The following is a 20292-nucleotide window of genomic DNA, read 5'->3' as shown; positions in this document are numbered from 1 at the left end:
CTCTGTCTCCGCCACTGCTTGGACTCTAATGGGCTAGGGTAATCACCGTCCTCATTACCATCCATCCAACCGGTTCGTCCGTCAATTTAGATTTTGACTTTGTCTTAAAAAAAATTAGATTTTGACAGCTCAATATGTATGCCACGTGGTTGATCGATCATCCTGCCAGATTTACAGATTATATATGGCACGCAATAAATGCATAAATCACACTGGAGATACATCAGCCGACCACCCCGAATCTCAAAGCACGGCCACGGAGCTGATTTAACCCCAGCCGATCTCTCTCCCCACCGCATCGCGTCGCATATCCCCTCCCTCCCCTCTCATCACCCACACCCACGCGGGCAGCCGGCTTCAATTTTTCCATCTGCTCCCCGTGCTCTTAATGGGCTTTCCCTCCCTCCGACATGGCCGGCGACCCCCGCACCCGCGCCGCCGGTGACCACTCCCTCTCCCCCTCCTCCCCCGCCGCCGTCCTCGTGCCCGGGGGCGGCCTCCGCCTGGGGCCCTCCAGGCTCTTCCTCCACCTGCTCCTCCTCCACTCGCTCTTATAACCCCGCGCCCCCCCGCCGCCAGGCCATGGCCGCCGTCTTCTACCACCACGTCGTCGGCGACCTCACCGTCGGCAAGCCCGAGATCGCCGAGCTCAGCGACGCAGACACGCTTGACGACGCGGCGCGGGCCATCGCCGGCAGCCCCGAGGGCGCCGTGCCCGTCTGGCGCGCGCGGGCCGCCCCCGACGACCCGCCCTCCGGGGCCCGGTTCCTCGGCATGATCTCCGCCGTCGACATCGCCGCCTTCCTCGCCGGCGCCGGCGCCGGCGACCGCGCCATGCGCGCCGCCGTCGGCGAGGTCGTGCAGCCCAACCAGGACCTGCTCCGGGAGGTCGATCCCGGCACCAGGTCAGTTCTTGGTCCTCGACCCGTCCCTTCTCGCCGCCGTCGTGTCCCCGCCCGTCCCATCAGGAATCCCACCTAATCTCCAAGCCTTTAGGCATCAGTCGTCTGCTGTTTCATAGTCGCAGGCAGTGGTGATTCAGTCTACGCACTATGGCTCTGTTGACTCGTGCTCAGCTCGGATCTGTCCCTGCCTGCTGGGATGCTTCACTACAGCCGAATGCTGATGCACAAGCCTCTGTTTTCTAATGCGGTCTGGTTGGTTGGTGATCTTTGTCTTTTATGCATGTTCCTACTAATACAAATCTGCGGGTTGTACGAAATTGTTTTTGAGTCTGTCTGAATCCATCAGAAATCACTGGGGTTTGTGCCTTTGTGGTTAATAAATCACTCTTCTGTTGGTGCAAATCAGGAAGTGCTTACTGCTTAGTGAATCTGCCTAAAGTTGTGTTTACTGGATACTAAAACTGGGGTAGTGGTTGTGTTTAACACAATCTCTTTCAGAAGACAGCATGGTTGGTAAGGCATGATCGTTGGAGCCCGACATGCTTGGGTAAAACTGGAAAGTTCAATTAACTGCCTTCAAAACAGATCCTAATTCATACTTGGTTTCTGTGAGCTTAAGGTTGAATGCTTGATGAGTTGGGAAGAAATGTCTAGTTCCGACTCACTGAATTTCGCTCCTGTTCATGAAAAATAGCTGGATGGAACTTCAGGACAGAAATAATGTGGCAGTCTAGATATTGTTTTGCTAGGTCATGTGCCTTAGTCGCAAATCCACTGCTCAAGTTTAAGTTACTCTATCCCTGTCTGTGCAGTTTCTTTTCTTCAGTATCCAAAGAAATGCCACAACTGGTCATGCTTTCTTCATTAAACCATCATTTTAGTTGCCCCTTTAGGGACCATTTGCTGACAACAACTTAAAAGACTATCACATAGCTCCTCGAGACTGAAAAACTGTAACTCATGACCGATACCAACAGCATAGATTTGCTAGGTGTTCACCTATCAGTATATGTGGCTATCCTTGATTTTTCTCAATTCCTAGAGTGCACTGATCATTCAACAATCTAGCTCGTATTTAACGGTATCTTCCAGTATCATGAAGTGTCTCCAGTCCATTCCGAACTTAAACAAGCCAGATGGCTTTCACATGTTGCAGAGTTTGTCCTCCTGATTGTGTTGTCATAAGAGGAACAAAGTGGGAACATGGTTCCATTTGGCAATGTGATGTCGCAATCAGGAAGGCAGCAATCCATGTGGAAGCCGTGCTGGCTGTCAAGGGATTCATGAGTCAAGACAATAGTTTAAATAAACTGAGCCATACATGACACATGCAAGGCAGTCCAATCATGTCTCGAAATGATTTGGCAGCACCAAGTAGTGAGCCAATGTCACATTCTTAGGGATGACATAATAGTTGCCCGCAAATGAAAAGTTCAATAGGACATAAGAGTCTGAGCTGGATGATGCGTCTGCCAATCATACTGCTCTTCTTTTTTAGTCCTTTGCCTTTCAAGCAAATTCATTTTTAAAGATGTGATGTTTGACATATGTATTTTGTTATTCAGCCAAGTTTGATTGTCTTGCAAGGTTGATTGATGCGCTGGAGTTGATGAGGAATGGAGTGAAGCGCTTCCTTGTCCGCAAGAACGGCTCCTGGACAGGCATCACCAAGCGGTTTTCTATGCTTTACAATGGGAAATGGATGAAGAACTCGGAATCGGGATCCCCAAGCTCAGCTGGCAGCAGCAGCATGCAGTTGTCCCCATTTGTCAGTTGCGCGGAGAGGTTTTGCTGCCTGTCAAGGGAAGACATCCTCCGGTTCCTGATCGGGTGCCTCGGCGCCCTCGCGCCCATCCCACTGTCTCCAATCTGTACCCTCGGAGCTATCAACCCGCACTACTGCCACGTCGAGGCGTCTGCGCCAGCCATGGAGGCGATCCAGAAGATCCCTGGGGACCCCTGCGGCGTGGCCGTGGTTGAGACGACATCGGACGGGGTCCGCAAGATCATCGGGGACATCTCTGCCTACAAGCTGTGGAAGTGTGACTACGTGGCGGCCGCGTGGGCGCTGGCGAACCTGTCGGCGGGGCAGTTTGTCATCGGCGCCGACGAGAACGGGTCGACCCCCATCTCCGCCTTCCCGCTGCCTTCCATCAGCTCGTCGTTGTCGGAGGAGGCCACCGAGCCCGGGCGCTCTCCCAGGCTGCTTAAGAAGTTCAGCAGCAGGAACATCGGGTTCCTGAACAGCCAGGCGAACCAGGTGCGGAGCATGTACCGGGGCCGGAGCTCGCCGCTGATGTGCCGGAGCACGAGCTCCCTGGCCGCCGTCATGGCGCAGATGCTGTCCCACCGGGCGACTCACGTGTGGGTGACGGACGCGGAGGCTGAGGAGGATGACGTCCTCGTTGGCGTGGTCGGGTACACGGACATCTTTGCCGCCGTCACCCGGAGCAGCGCCTGACCGTCGACGACGTCCTGATGGCGGTGGCGTGTGTTTGGGTGGTGTACTATAATTTGGGGTTAGTTTGGTGGTTGTCCAGAGCTGAGAACTTTGTTTTGGGTGTGTGGGCGTGTGAGACTGAATGGGTTGTGTATTGTTGGATGTGCATTCGTTGTTGATGGTCCTATAATAAGGTAGACTCGGGCCTATTTATGCCTGGGAGTCCATTGATCGCTCATCTTATATGTATGTTTCAACTGGGACTTGATGAATCAAACTAACCCTGACAAAAGTTAACCTGCCAAACACAAAAACTTGCAAACAGCAAACACACTCAAAAATTTCAAAACCGTCAATTGCCAGCGAAGTGCGCATATCAAATCTGCTTCGATTCCGTCTCCGCAATTGCGATAACAATCACAAAACCTTGCAAACAGCAAACCACCCAAGCAGTACCCCATCTTTCCATTTTGCAGGGAAGAAATACCCCATGATATAGGTGAACAAGCACTACAGCCTGAAAAAAATCTCAAAATCGTCGATCACCGGCGCGACGAAGCGCACAAATACATCTGCTTCAGTTCTGTTTCTGCAACTGTGAGCCACCCAAGCTATACCCCGTCCTTTTATTTTGCAGAGAAGGAACGCCACGTCTATAGCCAGAATTACTCGTGAACGGGCAACACACAGCACCGCGCAACGCACACTCAACACAAGTCACAAAGCAAATCAACGCTACCACAGCATGAAGAAAATTTGATCGAAGATAAGGCGGTGTCATAATAAACATTTTTTAGCCAAAAGTACCAATGTAACACCATTGTCACAATAAACACTTTTAAGCCAAAATCACGCAATGTAACACCGTTATCATCCTATCACAACTAGATAGTGCGATCACATGGAACACCGTTATCATCCTATCACAACTAGATAGTGCGATCACATGAAACACAGACATGGCGGTTTGTAATTGCCAACCAGCATGAAGGAAATATGCACACAATCACAGCACAACACACAAGACACAAAGCAAAGCAAAGCAACGTACCACATCATGAAGAAGAGGATCTGAACAAGGACATAAGATAATGTCATAACAAACATTTCTTAGCCAAAACCGTGCAATGCAACACCATTGTCACAATCACAATAAACATATTTTTAGCCAAAACCGTGCAATGCAACACCGCTGTCATCAAGATCACAGCCTAGCCAACAAAATCACATGAAACACATACACGATGGACGGTGGTCCGTAATTGCCAACCAGCAGAACAACGGCTGCAACAATGATACTGCCAACTTCGACGCTGCAGCTAATCAGGCTAGCACAGGTACAAGGGGCGGGGTGATGACATACGATACAAGTCGCTGCAGCAATAGTTGGCAAAAGGGTCGCCGAGGGAGAAATCAGATCCTCTCCTGGCGCTCTGAGCGAAGCCTCGAGGACCAGAACGGCCGACCGACAGTATGGAGGCTTCACTGGCCCGTTCCATGTACTTCAGAAACACCACCTTGCGTATCATCTCATCCGTCGGATCAGCGGCCAACAGAACCACCGCCTCCTCCAGCGCCAAGGCGCTCTCAAAGAAGAACTTGAGGAAGGCGAGCTCGCTTCGATCCCCTTGGAAACCATGGAAAACCAGCAGCTTGATGCGCGACTCTATGCATTCTATGGTACCAGACTCGAGCCAGAACTTCAGGTTGACCTTGCCAGTGGATTGATCAGTTTTTCCAGACTGAAAAATTGGTAGAGAAAAGCATGTGCAGTCCATCAGCTATCAGCTATTGATACCAATTAGAAATTAGCAACATGATGCTAGTGCAAGATGGTGCAAATGGATGCCAAAAGAAGAGTCAGGGGGCTCACCATGATGTGGAGCGTCTCAACATTCGGAAAGCATCTGAGGACATTGGGGATCATCTTGACATCATTGCGGACTGCGAAAGGCACCTCCAAAGCCAGGATTTTCACACCTGGTAGCATGGTGCTTGGGCTCATCCCTGTCCCAGGCTCCCAGCCTGCAGTTGCAATCATTCACAGATTCACAACTCACCCAATTAAGAAAAGAAAGATCACACAAATTTGCATTGGCAGTGCAGGATTGAACCAATGGAGAAACCAGGCACCTTAATGATGTTGTTGCCGACATCTAGGACATGCTTCCGTGGGTCCAACGCCAAGTATCCCAACAAGTGCAGCTTGGGGGCATGGCCGATCTTGACCGTGGTGGTGCAGTTGCCAACAGGGTGCCAAGCATCTGAATAGATGAACCGCTCAAGATTTGGGGCGTCCAGCACGAAGATCTCTTCGATGAAGCACCCAATGACCTGCACGCACCGGAGGCTCTGGCTGACGAGCCGGATGCGAAGCTTGAGCACATTGCCCTGGACACAGAGCGTCTCCAGCACGGGGCTCCTGTCGAGGATGAAGTCCAGATCCCTTCTCTCCACGAGGACGTGACAGAGCCCGAGGTCACGGAGATTGGGAAAGCAGGTGGCGCGCCGGAGACCGGCCGTGTCGGGGAACCTCCACATGCCGAGGTAGAGGCGGGTGAGGCTGGTCAGGCCCAGGAGGTTGGCGGGGAGGAAGTAGTCGAGCGGCCAGCGGGCGTTGACGAGGACGAGCTCCTGGATGCCCTTGGCGGCGAGGAGCCGGAGCCAGCGCGTGAGCAGGCCGTGGAAGCCCTCCGCGCGGGTGCTGGTGAGGTGGACGCAGCGGAAGGGCCCCGGGTGCGCCTCGAGGACGCGGGACACGGCGGAGGTGTCAGGGAGGAGGTCCGCGTCGGCGAGGACGAGCGGCGCCGAGCGCCAGACCCCGCGCCAGCGGCGGGAGAGCGCGGCGGTGCGCGCGGCGTCCTTGACGGGGAGGCGGGAGACGACGTCGCGGAGGAGCGCGTCGGGGAGGCGGCTGACGCGGTCGACGTCGTCGTCGGGTGGCAGCGCGAAGAAGCGGGCGGCGGCGGCGGAGGCGAGCCGGTTGACGGGCATATCGTATTGGGTGGGGTGGAACAAGCGGTCGCATTGCTCTTCCGCCTCGTACTCGTTGCGCACCGTCTGGTTGCGCAGGAACTCGTTCGCCACCGCGCATACGGGGCCGAGCGACATTAGGCTCTGGAACTCCGCCATGGCCGCCTCCATGGCCGCCGCCGCCGGAAGCGTCGTTGGGGTGGGGATGAGCCGACGAGGGCTTTGGGCTTTGAGCGTTTCTGGGCGTGGTGTTGTGTGTGAAGTGGAGCAGAAACGGCCCAAGGAAATGGTGGAAAATGTTTTTTTAGAAAGGCCATAGCGGCTAGTTTTTTCTTTTCCGGATGGCTAGCTTCATTAAAATCAAAAGAGCATTACATGGTCCACGAGCTTAGTGACGAGACAATTCAGAGGTTCGTCTGTCTGTCCAACTAAGTAGAATCTTATTAAAAAATTATAATTTGCAAGCACATGCGCTGCCTGATTAGCGGAACTATCACAATGTTAAGTGGTCTTTCCAATTAAAATAGCTACGTCGACGCACTCCTCAAAGATTGCAGAAGCAGCATCCCACCATCTTGTTCGTCCAGTGCAAAACTCAATCACGTTAAGTGAGTCAGATTCAGCTTCAACTCGAGAAAACCCTAATTGATTTTTGAAGTTTAAGTCGTCACACATTGCTCTTGCCTTCATGGATATAACATCTGCAGCATGGGGATGTAAGTGCACCTTGCCGCTAGAAACATACATTTATCCCTCATGATCAATGTTGTTGCACCAGCTCCCTCATCCTCAAAATAGGCTGCATCAACATTAAGTTTAACATATTTTGGTTTTGGCTTGTTTCATCTTTGATCTCTGTGGGGGGCAGTACGAGACTCAGCCATATGAAAATTATTTGCAATTGCTAGTACAAATATCGGCCATCGCAGGATCAGTGGATAGGGCTCATTGTGGGTGATCTGACGCCGTATCCACCAAAGGTACCAACAACCCACCATAAGTACCTACATACAATCAAGACTTGGTTTAGTAAGTAGAGGCGTCGCCAGCTGGAGCAACAAGTGTTCCATGATTATTGATCCCGAGCAGTCAACTTGCATCACCTCTTCTATGATATCCATCATGCCCAACCTATTCCATATCTCCCTGGCATGCATACAATCAAATAATAGGTGCCTGACATCTTCAGCTCCTTGATGACAAATGGGCCATGCGCCATGAGGTCCAATGTGCATGTTTGTCAATATGGAATTTAGGGGTATTATTTCGTGCAAAATTCGCCATCCAAACATCTAAACTTTACGCTTTAATTTCCAGAGAGTACTCCACACAGCCGGTGATCTAGAGCTACCGGCCTTCAAGTTTCCATGTTGCCTAAAAGATTGTATCCACTGCATATGATATGTTGTCCAAACTGAAAAAATACCTTTTCGATTAGGATGCCATGCTATGAAATCCTCAAAAGCTTGTAGGTTTAGTGGGATTTCTACAGTTCTCCTAACATCAACCGGATTGAAGATACTTTGGATTAGATTATCATCCCACAATCCGGTCATAGGGTCAATGAGGTCATTGACCGTACGAGACACTACAAGAAATATGTCAACTTATGACCACCACTATTGGTCACTGAAAGGTCACAAATTTCCATTTATGACCTTTTTGTGACAAAAACAGAAGGTCAAAAGCTGGCCGTCGTAAACTGACTATAGCGACCTTTTTTCTGGAATGGTCAAAGACGTTTACGACCAAAAAATATTCCTACTGTGGCGTTTTGGTCACTAGCAACCTCCCCAGGCCACGTAGGCATCCAGCATGGCAAGCTGATGTGGCACAAGATTCAGCCCGGTCCGATTTGGTGTTCTACATGGGCCGAGCCCATTAATTCAACCTTTTTAGTTATCATTTTTTTGTCATTCCGGTCTGCTACATGGGCCTGGCCTAATATTTCAGCCTTTTTTGTTTTTGGATCAAGGCCTTTCTGGCTCAACGGTTTGTATTTTTTTAGGAGATGGGTCCAGTACTCAAATGGGTCCCAATTGTCATGTTCTAATATGTGGGTCCATGTTTTCTATTCATCGGTAAATAAATAACCAATATTCAAATCAAAACAACCAGAAAGCACAGATAATACTTCAAATATCAGCCAAAATAAGTCTGTTACATCATATAACTTAGATACAATGGTAATCACAGCCACAAGCTCTACAAGTCTCTACAAGTGTAATCGCAACCACAAGCTCTACAAGTGCCCTTTGACAACTTCAAGTAGCCCTTCAGTTTCTATCAGTCCCGATTTGAGGAACACACCAGGCTTCAGGGTCTTCTCCATAGTGTCGACCAAAGATCTCACCCTTCATCGGCATCAGAGTGATGCACCTGAACATGGCAGGGAAAAGGATTACCTGCCAAAAGCCAAATTTATACAAGATATCAGCCTTTCAGTGGTGCAGAATATCAGAGAACCATGCTTCAGCACTACAGGGCATGGAAACGTAAAATGCAATTTTTTCACAAAAGGCGTACAATCACAAATTTACTATCCACAAAATTAAATTGGAAAAAACAAGTGAAACAATGAAGTGCATGTCAGCCTTAGTGTTTCTATTTCCTACAAATGACTGAGACCATGGTGTTTCAACCTTTTGCAGAACACTATTCTATAACAATATATATTGAGCATGCTACAACAGAAGCTTGAATTTATGGTTTCTATACTTCTACATTATACATCCTCAGTAATATAGACCTTTTTGCTACATACTATACACAGCAATAGGAGAAAAATTCTAATAAATTCATTACACGCTTGCCAATAAAAATGACAAGTTAACTACACACCAGGGAACATAAACTTGAGAGGTTGAGATCAAGGCCTATCAACTACATCATATATATGCATTAAAAAAGAAGGCCATATGGACGACCAATGCATCATAATTATCAGTTTTAAACACTACAGGACCAGAAAGTAGGTGCTACTTCAAGTTTTAGAACTCAACCATTCATCAGTAATAGTAGCAATTTAATCTTACTAAAGATAGGCACTACAGCTAGAACTTACACGCAAAGATCCTGGAATTTTATGCACAACACCAGCAGATTAGCTATATGAACACAATACCAGAATTTTATGCATCATGAATGAAGAAATCAAAATAGGATGCTTTGCTTTACTTGTGTGCGAAGGATAAGCAAAAGTAGCAGCACATGCTTTTCCTATTTGCTTTGCTTTCCTATTAGCATCTCCGGTCAATCAAACAGGATGCAGCAAGTGATTACATTAACATTAACCCCGATTCAAATATTTGAAGTACTGGACAATCATTTCATGCAGCCATTCATAAACATACTACTACAAGGGAATTACAACTTTTATTTTAAGCATAATGTTTAAGTACGTAAACTTTCCTCAAGAGTCCCTACACACTACTACTCAACTACTATACGTGCGTAGTACTCTGTCAGTAAGCAGCAGAGGAGATTGAAATGTAAGGACCATGTGTGTGTGTGTGCGTGTAGAAAACACACACAATAAACACTGAACATCACTAGTCACCCTACACACAGCAAGCTTCAGATGTTTAGAACAGATCAACATGTTGAGCAGTTAGGGAATCACGAGAAGGAAGTAGGAGGGTGGATCAGATGGTCTCACCTTGTTGCCATCGTCCTCATCCAACCCCGGCGACCAAGTACACATCCAAGCCAGTTCACGAATCCATGGGTGCTAGCTTGCCTACCAGCACCAGCATTGTGCCCCTGGATGCCACAAAAACAACCTGACTTGTAAGCATAGATAGAGAAGAACAAAAGCGAAACAACACACTAATGCTACAGTGCCTCCGAGTATAATCTTAATATAGCCAGCAACACTTAAAAGAAATAATATCTATAGAAGATTCCATACAAAGTAGAACAGTTGTACTTGGCAATGCACACATAGCTACTGGTAACTAGTTATTTTGGTTCATTGTCATCAAATTAAAAAAGAACCAAAGGAACATACAAAGAGTACAAGAACAAACAAAGCTCATTGTCTGATTTCATTTTAGCTAACAGAATGTTGTGACAGCAAATGTGAAATGCTTGATGATGTACATGAATTCACATTTAGAAGGAAATAACTGAAACTACTCATCATTCATGAACATACATATGTAATCTTAATCTATGAAATTACTGCAGAAAGAACTACTGTAATGGACCATTCGTCAACATACATCTATAATCTTAATCTTTTGATATTGTGTTGGAAAGAAAGAACTACTGCAGATTCATAGTACAACGAAGGAACTGCTGTTGAACTGAAAATACTGCAGAACCAACACCAAACAGCTATTGCAGACAACACTGACAAAGAAGGAGACCGGGGTTGCACTCGCAATGCGCTAGCGTGTAGACCGGGGTTCAATAATAGGAAACAACTGAATATGACATAAGGAGGCAACAAAACTAACATGACAGGGTAACATGGCATTCAGCTACCCCAAACCATCTAGATCCCAAAATCCGGGGCATTTCCCACTCCCAAATCGCTGCATCCTCCAACTTAAAAGGATGCAAACACTTGACAGTAACTCCATCCTATCTATGTAATTCAAGTTCAGCAACAGAAAACAAAACCGCTGGATATGACAGTAGGATGCAACAAAATTAACATGACATGGCACGGGGACGAAATAAACAAGTTCTAACTGAGATGCACAAAACAGTCTACTGCCTCAACCCATCTGAACCCCGAATCCTAGTACCAGCAATTCAATCGAGTAGAGAGGAGGAGAGGACGAGCTCACCTACAGCCAGAATAAGATCCATGGCTGATACATCCCGACAAGCAGCCATGGTCGAGCACTCCCTCCCCAGGCGCCATCCATCCTTGTTGTCCAGTCTATCTACAATCCATCCTTCCTCCTGCATACCTACAATCGAAGAACAGAGCAGAGTTAGAGAGAGAGAGAGAGGGAGAGAAAGAGGAGGGGATGGAGTCACTGGAGGAGAGCTCGAGTACCCCATGGCCACCGGGCGGAATAGCACCATCCAGGGGCTAAGCCACGTGTGAGGGCGCGGCAGATGTCGGGGAGGAGCTGCCAAAGTCGCCGGAGCCGTGCTGACGATGGATCTGGAAGGGAGGCGGCGCAGATGTGTCTGATTTGATCTGGGCGGGGCGGGGCACACCGGCGTCAGCTAGGCCCAGCCGCGAGAACGCCTCTGCCAGGCACAGCGGCGTCAGATCCGCCCACTCCCTCTGCTCCTCCTCCTCCCCCGGTGCCGCCTCACCGGCCTCGCGTCCGGTCGCCATCTCGCCTCCGCTCGCTTTTCTCTTCGGGTTGGTGAGCTGGTTGGTTCGGTTGGGTGGTGAGGGAAGGGGAGGGGCGAGAGGAGGGGGCGTGGGGGAGACCATGAACGACGGCGAGCTCCGCCGGAGGGAGGTGGCGGTGGCGGCGATGGATCTGGAAGAGGGGATGGATTGGGTTGCGGGGCTCGCGGTGAGGTGAGACGAGGGAGAGATGGTGAGGGAAGGGAGGGACGAGGTCAGCAGCGGTGGGTGAGGAGGACGACAAGGTCGGCGGTGAGTGAGGAGGAAGGCGAGGTCGGCGGTGGATCGGGAGGCGGCGGAGTGAGATTGGATCGGGAAGTGGCTGCGGCGGCGAGCAGATGGGGGAGAAGGGTGCGATGGGGGAAGGGGTGTGATGTGAGCTAGGGTTTGTGCTGCGGTGGGGTGGATGGACGGATGGATGGACGGATGGATGTGGGATGGTGAGATGGATGGATGGATGGATGAGTGCCATGTCATCGATCCGTGGGAATGGTTCTGATTGGTTCGGAAAATCAGTGATTTAAAAGAGTTTCCAAGTACAAAAACTAGAGGGATTTTGTGAAGTAGCTATCAAAAATATTTTGCAAAAGGGTACCACACAAATTTTCACTAGAGTTAGACCACATTTTATGGATAAGGACCAATTTGTACGCATTTCTCATCTTTCTAGCTATTTTTAATCATTTTTCGAGTGCCCCAAATGATGTTTTTTTGTGAAGAACCTACCAAATAATTATTGCAAAATTGCACCAAATCATTTTTCTAAAATACTAGGTCATATTTAACACATAATTGACCAAATGGTTGGGTGTACAAAGTTTTGATCCACATCTGGTGAAAAAGACAAATTTTCGCCGATTCAGCTGGAAGCGGGTCAAATTTGAACTGCAGCTGCCTCATAGTTTGCTATTTATTTTTTCCAAAAATCATTTCTAGTTACATAAGGACCTATTTAATCAGAGAAACACCAAAAAAATTCCAAGATTCAACCACTAGCTAGGAACGGTCATTCCCGCCGTTTTGACCGCATTTTGGAACGGGCATAAAAAATTCAAAAAAAATCAAAAAATTGGGAAACCTTCACATTGTGTCATCATATGTGGCCAAGTTCCTAGGGAAAAAAAATTTGTAATACGGCAATTATTTTTAAAAAGTGTTCTCAGAAACGAGCTATCATGTGTGGAGATCAATGGCTTTCAAGGCAAATGATCAATCTTATGGCCACATTCATGGCATAGTTTGTTCAAATGATCTCATATTGTGCACAAGGGTGCATATTGGAATGGCAAACAATGTTGCCTAAGGAAGTTTTCATTTTCGTTGGACGAAAAAACCATTTTTCCATTTTTCGAGTGCCCGAAAGGAGGTTTTTTTGTGAAGGAACTACCAAATAATTGTTGCAAAATTGGACCAAATCATTTTTATAAAATACTAGGCCATATTTAATGCACAATTGACAAAATGATTGGGTGTAAATTTTTTTGATCCACCTCTCGTGAAAAAGACAAATTTCCGCCGATTCAGTTGGAAGCGGGTCAAATTTGAACTGCAGCTGCCTCATAGTTTGCTATTTATTTTTTCCAAAAATCATTTATAGGTACATAAGTATCTATTTAATCAGAGAAACACCAAAAAAAATTCCAAGATTCAACCACTAGCTAGGAACGGTCATTCCCGCCGTTTTGACCGCATTTTGGAACGGGCATAAAAAATTCAAAAAAATCAAAAAATTGGGAAACCTTCGCATTGTGTCATCATATGTGGCCAAGTTCCCAGGTAAAATAACAAACTTGTAATACGGCAATTATTTTAAAAAAGTGTTCTCAGAAACGAGCTATCCTGTGTGGAGATCAATGGCTTTCAAGCCAAATGATCAATCTTATGGCCACATTCATGGCATAGTTGTTCAAATGATATCACATTGTGCACAAGGGTGCATCTTGGAATTCCAAACAATGTTGCCAAAGGGAGTTTTCATTTGCTTTGCACGGAAAATTCATTTTCCATTTTTCGAGTGCCCGAAATGAGGTTTTTTTGTGAAGGACCTACCATATATTTGTTGCAAAATTGTACCAAATCATTTTTATAAAATATTAGGACATATTTAATGCACAATTGACAAAATGGTTGGGTGTCAAAAGTTTTGATCCACCTCTGGTGAAAAAGACAAATTCCCGCTGATTCAGTTGGAAGCGGGTCAAATTTGAACTACAGCTGCCTCATAGTTTGCTATTTATTTTTTCCAAAAATCATTTCTAGGTACATAAGTATCTATTTAATCAGAGAAACATCAAAAGTTTTCCAAGATTCAACCACTAGCTAGGAACGGTCAAGCCCGCCGTTTTGACCGCATTTTCAAAAGGGCATAAAAAATTCAAAAAAAATCAAAAAATTGGAAAACCTTTGCATTGTGTCATTATATGTGACCAAGTTTCCAGGAAAAATAATAATCTTGTAATACAGAAATTATTTTAGAAAAGTGTTCTCATAAATGAGCTATCATGTGTGAAGATTCATGGATTTCAACCCAAACGCTCAATCTCATGGTCACATTCATGGCATAGTTTGTTCAAATGATCTCATATTGTGCACAAGGGTGCATCTTAGAATTCCAAACAATGTTGCCAAAGGGAGTTTTCATTTTCTTTGCACGGAAAATTCATTTTCCATTTTTCGAGTGCCCGAAATGAGGTTTTTTTGTGAAGGACCTACCATATATTTGTTGCAAAATTGTACCAAATCATTTTTATAAAATATTAGGACATATTTAATGCAAAATTGACAAAATGGTTGGGTGTCAAAAGTTTTGATCCACCTCTGGTGAAAAAGACAAATACCCGCCGATTCAGCTGGAAGCGGGTCAAATTTGAACTGCAGCTGCCTCATAGTTTGCTATTTATTTTTTCCAAAAATCATTTCTAGTTACATAAGTACCTATTTAATCATAAATACATTGTTTGGTGGTGATACGTCGAGGTTTGGGCGGTGGCCGAGGGCCCCAACTCTAGAGCGCGTAAACTCGCATGCCCGTCGCGTGGTCACCGCGTGACCGTGGCGTTGCCTTGTGTTCTGGGCAGCCTAGGCATGTCTAGTGGGTTGAGCACTCCCCAGGTAGGTGCTAGGAACAAAATTACAACATAAGATTCTCACGAGGAGACCGATCGATGCTCAAACATGAATTAGCGGCCAAGTGTTTGATTAGCGGTACGGGAAATGTACATGGCTAATGGGCGTGAGTTTTGGCTGAGGATGATCAGTTACTAAGAAGACCGTCTTCACAAATTTCCATCTCAAAAGGAGGAGCCTAGCTGGTACTTGCTTTACGAACCACCACACTGGACATAAATACGAATGTTGAAGCTTGGCTCAAAATAATGAATGAATTGAGCTGGCATTTGGTGGAGGATCGTTATTTGGTCATAGGAAAGCACTGTAGAAAATGGATACTATTTGGACATGCCAAAGTGGTACTTCCTTCACAAACTGTTACTTTGAACAGAATAGGAAAATGAATATTTTTGAATTATTTTTGAACTAGGCAAGGAAGATTTTTACATATTTGATGAAGATATGACCCAAAGAATTTATGAGATTTTTTTGGGAATTTTGGGAATGATAGAAATATAGGTTGCTTCACAACCTAGGGCAAAAACTGCCACATGGACATGACACATAGGTAAAACTGATGAGATGGCGCCTAGTCATCACAACCCACCACAATCTACAAGGTTATGACCATCTATATTGGTCATTAACAACTAGAAATAAGGCAGCGGACTAGCACTGTTTGCTTTGTGACCTTTTCGTGTAAGGAAATTACGACCTTTCTGACCAAAATGGTCGCAATGGTTTAGGGTTTGAAGCCCCCTGAACAGCTTTTGACCAATTGGTATAAAATGGTCATAAATTTATGACCAATTCTTCGAGGGTCACTGACAGAAGGTCATAAGTTGACATATTTCTTGTAGTGAGAACGGTCTGTCCACGTGGTGAAATATTTTTTCTGTCAGGACTCGACGGTACCCAAGGGTCGTTCCAAATGTTTACTTGTTAGCTTGTACCTGTCCTCCATGTGTAGCCTCTCTTGAAAGTTTCTAAACCCTTCATTATGCTTTGCCATGTGAAAGAAGCTCCATCTTAAGAGTAGCTTGCAGCAAACTGCTATGACGGACATACTTTGCTTTTAATTTTTTTTGCACATAATGAATATGGGTTTGTTATAAGCCTCCAAGACTGCTTAGCCAGCATTGCAAGGTTAAAAGAATAGAGGTCCCTGAAAACCACACCTCCTTCACTCTTCGGGTAGCAAAGTTTGCACCAAGAAAACCAGTACATATTTCTATGTTCCTCATCATCTCCCCGCCAGAGTTGAGCTATTAAGTTTGTGATCTCTTTGCAAAATCCTTTGGGTATGCTAAAAACTGACATGGCAAAGACTGGAATGGCATGTACCACAACCTTCAAGAGGATCTCCTTCCCCCCAACTGATAGTTGTTTTTCCATCCAGCCTTTAAGTCTCTCTTTCATTCTTTCAGAAAAATGCCTGAAGCAGTCACTTCTATCAGCTCCCACAATATTAGGAAGACCAAGATACTTATCAGACAGTTCCTCAGTATCAATATGCAATTCTTGACAAATATGTTCTCTTGCAACAACACTTGTAGTAGGGATAAAAATATGCTTGATTTTGACAAACTAACCTATTGACCCGGACTTTGGCGATAGGTGTCTAGAATGTGCTATAAGGAAGATGCATTTAAAACATCTACTTTCATAAGAATTAAGGAATCATCAGCATATAAAAGATATGAAACTGATGGTGCATTCCTGCATACCCTAATTCCCTCAATGCACCAGCTTCTTCTTAATACTGCAACAAGCTAGACAAGCCTTCTGCACAAATTAGGAATAGGTAAGGGGAGAGAGGACCCCCTGCCTAATGCCCCTAGTTGGAATAATAGTGTCTGATTCTTGAGAATTAAATCTCACCTTGTATCTTACCGAACATACACATTCCATAATCATCTCAAGCCACTGTTCATGGAACCCCAACTTAATCATCATATCTTTCAGAAAGGTCCATTCAACCCTGTCATAAGCCTTGTGCATATCTAGCTTAACTACATAAAGGCCAAACCGTCCTGCCCTTTTATTCCTGATCGTGTGTACACAATCATATGCAATAAGAATATTATCTGAGATCATTCTACCTGGTACAAAGGCGCTTTGAGTTGGCGAGATAATATCAGGGAGGATACTTTTCAGCAAAAAAGGCAACATCTTTGACATGATTTTATATAAGACATTGCATAAGCTTATTGGACAAAATTGTGTTACCAGTTCCGGGGTGTCTATCTTCGGGATCATCACAATAGTGGTTTCATTCCACTATGTAGGTATTTGTCTTGAATTAATCACGAACAGAACCTCCTAGGTAATTTTCGCTACAAAAATGTGCCAGCATTTTTTTAAAATATTACGTGGAGATCATCCGGGCAGAGGCCTTCAAATCCCTGATGCCGAAAACTGTTTTTTTAACATCATCCTCGTCGAATGGGGCCATAAGGAAATTGTTCATGTGTTCTGTCACTTTCTTCTCCACTCTTTGCAACAAAACCGACTCTGTATGCTGCACTTCCGAGGTAATTAGGTGATTGAAATAATTCTGGATATGGGGAGTTAGCGCCATTGTACCTTTCAACCACTGACCACTATCATCTTTTAATTTCTTCACAAAGTTTTCTTCCTTCTCGCAGATACAAACGCTTGGAAAGATGCAGTGTAGGGGTCACCGCCTTTCAGCCATGTTGCTGCGACCTTTGCATCACTTGGATCTCTTCCAATTCAAGTAAGTATCCAGTCAGTTCAGCTAGTTCCTTTTGTTTTTCCTCGTTGTCGTCTATCATGGAACCTGCCATCACCTTTTCTAGATCTTTTTGTGCCTTGCAGAGCCTTTTCTTTGGCTTTTTAAACACTCTTTGATCCCAATCATGAAATAGTGTGTGCATACGGTTCAACTTCTTGTACACACTAGTCGCCAAAGGATCAACAACAACCTTTGCCCAAGCATCCATGACAATTTGATTAAATTTCTCTTCTTGCAACTAGCGAGCTTCAAACCTCTTTGGTTGTCCACTTGCCCCTGCAACAATTGGTTGATTTTAAAATTCAGTGTTCACAAATAATGGTCTGTGATCCGAGTGGTTAAACTCCATATTTTCTAGAGCGACATTGGAAAAAATCAATGACCAAGCATCGTTTACCAACCCTCGGTCAAGCCTTTATCAGATTTGTCCTCTTCCACATAAACGAGTCTCCCACAAAACCCAGGTCCATCAACCGACAATCATCAATGGAATTTTGTAAGGCTTGCATGTACTGTTGCGAACGGGGGTTACCACCCTCCTTCTCATGCAAAAACTGTATCTCATTATGGTCTCCAATCATAATCCATGGGGGGGGGGGGTTGTGATTTTGGTGCAATTGTCTCATACGGTCCCATGTTTTATATTTATTCTCCCACTTGAATTCTCCATACATCCATGTCAAGTGCCAGATTATGTCATTTCCTTCTTCAATCTTAACATCAATGAACATGGGATCTAGCTCTAGCCTGGTCGGCATAATGTTATTGTTCCAGAGCAGCAACAAGCCTCCCTTCCTACCATCACTAGGGCACACAAGTTTTTGATCCATCTTCAGTCTTCTCCTCAAACACTCAGTTGGATAGCTATCTAGGTGTGTCTCCGACAAAAACAACACCTCAAGATGGCATTTTCGCTGGACATCCAGCAATGCATGAACCGCTGGGGTGTTCCCCAGTCCATGTAAATTCCAAATCAAAATGTTCGTTGCTTCTACCTGAATGATCAAACCTAGGAAAAAAGGAACCTGCACCAACAAAGATTGCCACAACCCCTCACTACTTCACCACATCCAATGGGATGGATGGAAATCAACTTCTCCTCATTGAATCACAAGCCCTTGCATAGCATGATCCTTTGATCAAGATGATGGAGCAGAAAAAACACATCTACTATAGGAGACCTAGCGCAAAGACGACCAAGATCTCGTAGCAGAGAGAGAGAGAGAGAGAGAGAGAGAGAGAGAGAGAGAGAGAGAGAGAGAGAGAGACCAAGCACGATGTCAAACGGCGCCATCCTGGGACAGCAATTGCCGGCAGCCGCGCCACCGCCAAGGAGGCGGCTGGCAGCGGGCCAGCTAACCCTAGTCGACTGGGTCTTCAACAGAAAAACAATTCGCAATGGGGGAAAATGCTTTGTTTCTCGAGATTAATTAGCCCCTGAACTTGTCCAGGGTTTATACTTTACTAGATGAACCTTTGCGCCGATAGCGCAAAGGATGAGAGCGAACCAGGCTTTCAAACCATGCAAGTTAAAATAATTATAAACCGCTCATAAAATCCTTGAAGCATAAGGAAAAGATATTTAGGTATTGATGTTCATACACAATGTCATATATATTACATTGATGGTAGGTTCATAGGCCAAAAGAAAGGCATGAGATCGGTTCATGGTATAAGGTAGAGATGCATTATATAGATAGTTTTGGTCATGTAGCTTATAGCAACTAAGATATACTGTCATTTAGATCAGGTGGAGTCATCACTGCCAGTGCCATCGGTATCGAAAATGGCCACATGGTCAAAGCAACTCTTTATGGTGGGTGTGTTTGGTAGGCTGTCATTGACCAAAGTGGAAATGCCTTCCATATCATCATCCAATCCCCAAAAATACTCATTTGTTTTCTAATTGTAAAGTTGTATCATCAAGTTGACCCGTTGGGCCCCTGGCGTAAAAGGTGAGAGCAAACCAAGTTTTCAAACCATGCAAATAAGATTTGTTTAAAGACCAGTAATAAAATATAAGTATAAGGAAATAAATACTTAGGTAGCATGGTCGTACATACACTATATATTACAGTGTATGGTAGGATGATAGTCCAAAACAAAGTTGTGAGTGATGTTCGTGATAACTTATTTGCATTTGTTTTAGAAAGCAAGCTGTATAGGCAGCCATATATCTCATATAAATAGCCTCGGTCTTCCAGCACGTTGTTGAGCTTTTTATCTTATGCTAGTATGTCTGACCAAAACATGCGGCCGTCGAGATTAGGCAAAGTCATTGATGCATGTTTAATTAGGCAGATGTATGCTGCAACAATGTTACTTACTAAGTCCCTCACCCTGGACAAAGGGGAGAATGACATATTAATCATCTGTTTGTGCTACTGATTGTTGAAAAGAAGTTGAAAGAGAGAGAACAAACATGTGCAACTATTGCTGCTAAAACACCAAGATGGTCCGCGAGGTAGGCTCGATGTTGCTTAGAGCTTACTGTAGGGTAATGCGATAGAAAACAAAAAAAATCCGCACTACGAACATGCCCACGATCACTATGGAGATGCACACAAGGTTTTGATCTGATCATTACCGACTCGTAGCGCAGCAGAAGTAGAGTCAATGAAGATCGGCGGTGCAGATTCCTGCAACTATGATTTACAACCTCCCAACTGCAAGGATATTCTCCCTTGTCAGCTCCTCGGACAGACGGGAGGTGGTTGGACAGTCCCTTGGACGGTGTCACGGACAGCCCTTCGGGAGGCACTCTCAGAATCTCGGACGGTCACTCGTA

The 20292-nt window shown here is 45.6% G+C and overlaps 2 protein-coding genes across 2 annotated transcripts; one reads left to right on the top strand and one right to left on the bottom strand.

The window, feature by feature from the left end:
- The first annotated feature begins 310 nt into the window (after positions 1 to 310).
- On the top strand, positions 311 to 3583 carry LOC119278159 (CBS domain-containing protein CBSX6-like). Its single transcript, XM_037559511.1, has 2 exons — positions 311 to 905; positions 2493 to 3583. Exons 1-2 carry the CDS (start codon positions 583 to 585, stop codon positions 3364 to 3366), a joined length of 1197 nt encoding a protein of 398 aa, XP_037415408.1. The 5' UTR covers positions 311 to 582; the 3' UTR covers positions 3367 to 3583.
- An 869-nt stretch (positions 3584 to 4452) lies between these two features.
- On the bottom strand, positions 4453 to 6553 carry LOC119278158 (F-box/FBD/LRR-repeat protein At1g13570-like). The gene is made up of 3 exons (XM_037559510.1): positions 5479 to 6553; positions 5219 to 5362; positions 4453 to 5087 (listed from the first exon to the last, which is right to left on the bottom strand). The coding sequence occupies exons 1-3, from the start codon at positions 6487 to 6489 to the stop codon at positions 4674 to 4676; spliced, it is 1569 nt and encodes a 522-aa protein (XP_037415407.1). The 5' UTR covers positions 6490 to 6553; the 3' UTR covers positions 4453 to 4673.
- Between the last annotated feature and the right edge of the window lie 13739 nt (positions 6554 to 20292).

The sequence above is a fragment of the Triticum dicoccoides genome, chromosome 3B (genome assembly GCF_002162155.2).
Source record: "Triticum dicoccoides isolate Atlit2015 ecotype Zavitan chromosome 3B, WEW_v2.0, whole genome shotgun sequence".
Classification (NCBI taxonomy): domain Eukaryota; kingdom Viridiplantae; phylum Streptophyta; class Magnoliopsida; order Poales; family Poaceae; genus Triticum; species Triticum dicoccoides.
This window is presented reverse-complemented; position numbering and strand designations above follow the sequence as displayed.